This window comes from Penaeus monodon, chromosome 23 (genome assembly GCF_015228065.2).
Source record: "Penaeus monodon isolate SGIC_2016 chromosome 23, NSTDA_Pmon_1, whole genome shotgun sequence".
Taxonomy (NCBI): Eukaryota; Metazoa; Arthropoda; class Malacostraca; order Decapoda; family Penaeidae; genus Penaeus; species Penaeus monodon.
Window position 1 is genome coordinate 15,097,139 of NC_051408.1, and position 3,189 is coordinate 15,100,327.

General features: G+C 37.6%; 1 protein-coding gene across 1 annotated transcript; it reads left to right on the forward strand.

The window, feature by feature from the left end:
* Positions 1-2,366: 2,366 nt before the first annotated feature.
* On the forward strand, positions 2,367-3,023 carry LOC119588364. The gene is made up of 2 exons (XM_037937047.1): positions 2,367-2,654; positions 2,834-3,023. The coding sequence occupies exons 1-2, from the start codon at positions 2,374-2,376 to the stop codon at positions 2,943-2,945; spliced, it is 393 nt and encodes a 130-aa protein (XP_037792975.1). The 5' UTR covers positions 2,367-2,373; the 3' UTR covers positions 2,946-3,023.
* Positions 3,024-3,189: the final 166 nt, after the last annotated feature.

Sequence of the window (3,189 nt, forward strand, 5' to 3'; positions counted from 1 at the left end):
GCGTCGTCAGGCATCGTGCTTCTGGTCTTCACTGAAAATGAAGAAATCTTTACCTATGATAGCTGTCATGATCCCTTGAAAACATTTGAATAAGTACAAAGTCTGCTTGCAGGCAAGCACCGTGTATTTATTAAATAAATATTTATTGTGAATGGTTCTTATTTTTTTGCCAGAGTTCTTAATGGCTTTTTATAAACATCGTTTACCTGAAAATACAAATCAAAACTACTAAAGCCAATTTTGTCAGAATGGTCGTTCACGAACAGACCTCAAGACATACATATATATTGTACATGTGTGTGCCAATGTATGGTATAGATGTGTATAGAAAGAGAAATAGCGATAAGTATCAGGGAATTAGTGTATACTTTTCACTGGAAAACACTCACTGATAAAAAGGTAAATACAGAACACCTAGAGAAGACATTTGAATGGGACTATGGCTGACTGTATAGGAAATATATACCATTTAAACGATAACATATCTTCTCAGACTTTTGAACTAAATAAATCTCAAAACTGGAAAACATGTAAAAGATCTGATCCTGACAATCGAAACAAGAACAAGATTCGGATGGTGTGTATCAATTTTTGTGTAAACTCTCTTTCCGCTTTATTTAAAAAGGATTTACACGTTTCTTCATTATCTTTCTCCTTTCTATATATTTTTTGTGTACCCATAAGCCATTTATCTATTTATATTCCTTTTTCTTTACTGAAATACAGTTGATAAAGCACAATTCCCTTACATATACATACTTCCTGAAGTAAAAATTTCATGACGTCATAGTTACGTCAGGAAGAATACCTTTGCCACTTGTTAATTTCCCTGCTCAACATACTTGTACTCTATCCTGAGTTTGTTTTATTTTTGCATTTTCACTTTCATTATAATCACAAATAGTAGTCGTAGTAGTAGAATATACCAAATGCAGTATTTTCTTATTGGATTTTGTGTTACATTTTACTTTTTTTTCTGAGCATGTAACCATTAAGGTCTCATGCCATAAACCCGTTTCTAATTTGTGCATTACAATGGCAACATTAAACGGTAGTAAGCTGTGTTTTTGATCGTTTAGTAAGTGGAGCAAATCAGTTTATCCAACCTGAGAAGAAAAATATTAGTAAAATGACCGAAAACCAAGATTTTTTTTTCTCTTCAAGTTGTCTAATTGGATGTAAGAGCAGATCGATTTCAGGAGTACTTTTGACGAGAAATAAGCAAGTTATGATTTGGTTCGGTTTGCTACGTCTTGCCAAATTCATGCTGTCATGTAAACAAACTGCTGCAATGTGTGATGACTTCATTCTCTCTCGTTGTGGATGAGAATTTTTCGCGGAAGAAAACAAAATTTTTGCTGTTAGTAATCACAGCGAATTTACAAAGGAGGAAATCTTTCTTCACCTTGGTTTTGGATTAAATGAAGATGCTGAAGGAAATCATAATTTTTAAAAATCACATACATATTATGTAGCACAAGGGTTTTGAAAAAAAGACGTGCATACAGTTTTGAGCAACTATCTAAAAGGATAATATCGACTATTTACAGATAGGTCTATTCAACTGCGTGTTTAAAGGGAAGCAAAGGTAAATAAAACGCACTTCGAACATCCCCGGTAAGGCCATATAGTTATGAGTAGCTAGTACTTATTTTCTAGAGAATTATTAAGTTAATACTTCTGGACGGCACAGACATGATCGCAACTTGCCAGTATCTAGTGTCATTTATTGTTTAGTATTGTGACGCCATCAAACTGTAACAAGCTTCCTCTGCAGGCAGTTTGAAAATGCTTGGTTTGGTTACGAAGACATACCAAGATCATTATCTGACCTAAGGAGTTCCGTCAAACACAGGAATAAACAAGATCCTTTTTATCAAGATTTTTCAAGAAATCTTGAAATATCTTGCCGTTAAAAATACGCTTTTAGAAATCTAATCAAACCCGTTGTAGAATACTAGACTGAACCTACTGAAAAGACATCAAATCTATATCACTATTACACTGTATAGCATTAATTGTGATTTAATTGTGCTCCACAATATGCCTATTAATGTTCTTTTTTATTAATATGATAAGAGAGGATTTGAGATATGATTTAGAAAAAAAGGATGGGTAAGAGATAACAGGTTATTTCGTTAACTAAAAATGAACCGCACATGGATATCTGGGCAAATAAAGCGAAGAGCAGACATATGAATGAAACAGGTTTTTACTCCGCGACATCCGGTTCGCTTCCTCACAGCCCCTTCTAAGAACCTTTCTTTCTCGACTCATATATAAGACCGCCACACCAGGTTCCCGTATCAGTCCGCCTCCAAGCTCTCTCTCGCACACCAAGGTCGCCCATCATATCGTCCCTAAAGCAGCAACATGGCCGCCAACGCTGTCGCCCCCATCGTCTACCAGCTGCAGGAAGGTCTTCGCAACGTCGACCTGAGGAGCTTGGTCAATTCGTTTGACCTGAAGGGCTTGGTCAACAAGCTGGACATCCAGACGGTGGGCCTGGTGGCGCTGGTGGCTGTGGCCGCCGTTTTCCTGTTGGACCTGTTCACCAAGAGCTACGCCCCCTTCGGCAGGAGTCTGGTGTCCTCCGCCGCCCACGCCTGGGATAAGGCTGACCAGTGGGGCCTTAGCGGAAGTGTCCGTGGAAGGTGAGTGCTGATATTGGCGTCAAACGATGCACTGCTGCATGTCTTTTTCATCTATCATGTGTACAAAAAACCTTATTAAATCACATAATTCATAAATTCGCTGGTTTAAATGTTTTAGGTAACAGTAAAGGGATATTCCTTTGGACTTTGTATTTTAAATTCTTAATACTCCGACACAGCCGTTCCCTGGAGCCCATGACGAAGGTCCTGGACGTCCTGGCGGAGGCGGTGAAGAAGTGGGAGTTGCAGGAGGAGGGCGTCGTCAGACATCGTGCTTCTGGTCTTCATTGAAAATGAAATCTTCACATACGATAGCTGTCATGATCCCTTGAAAACATTTGAATAAGTACAAAGTCTGCTTGCAGGCAAGCACCGTGTATTTATTAAATATATATTTATTATAAACTGTTCTTTGTTTTATCAGTTCTTAATGACTTTTTATAAACATAATTTACCTGAAAAAAAGTCTACACATCAAAACTAAAAGCCAGTTTTGCTAAAATAGTCGCTCACGAACAAGCTTCAGAATATACAT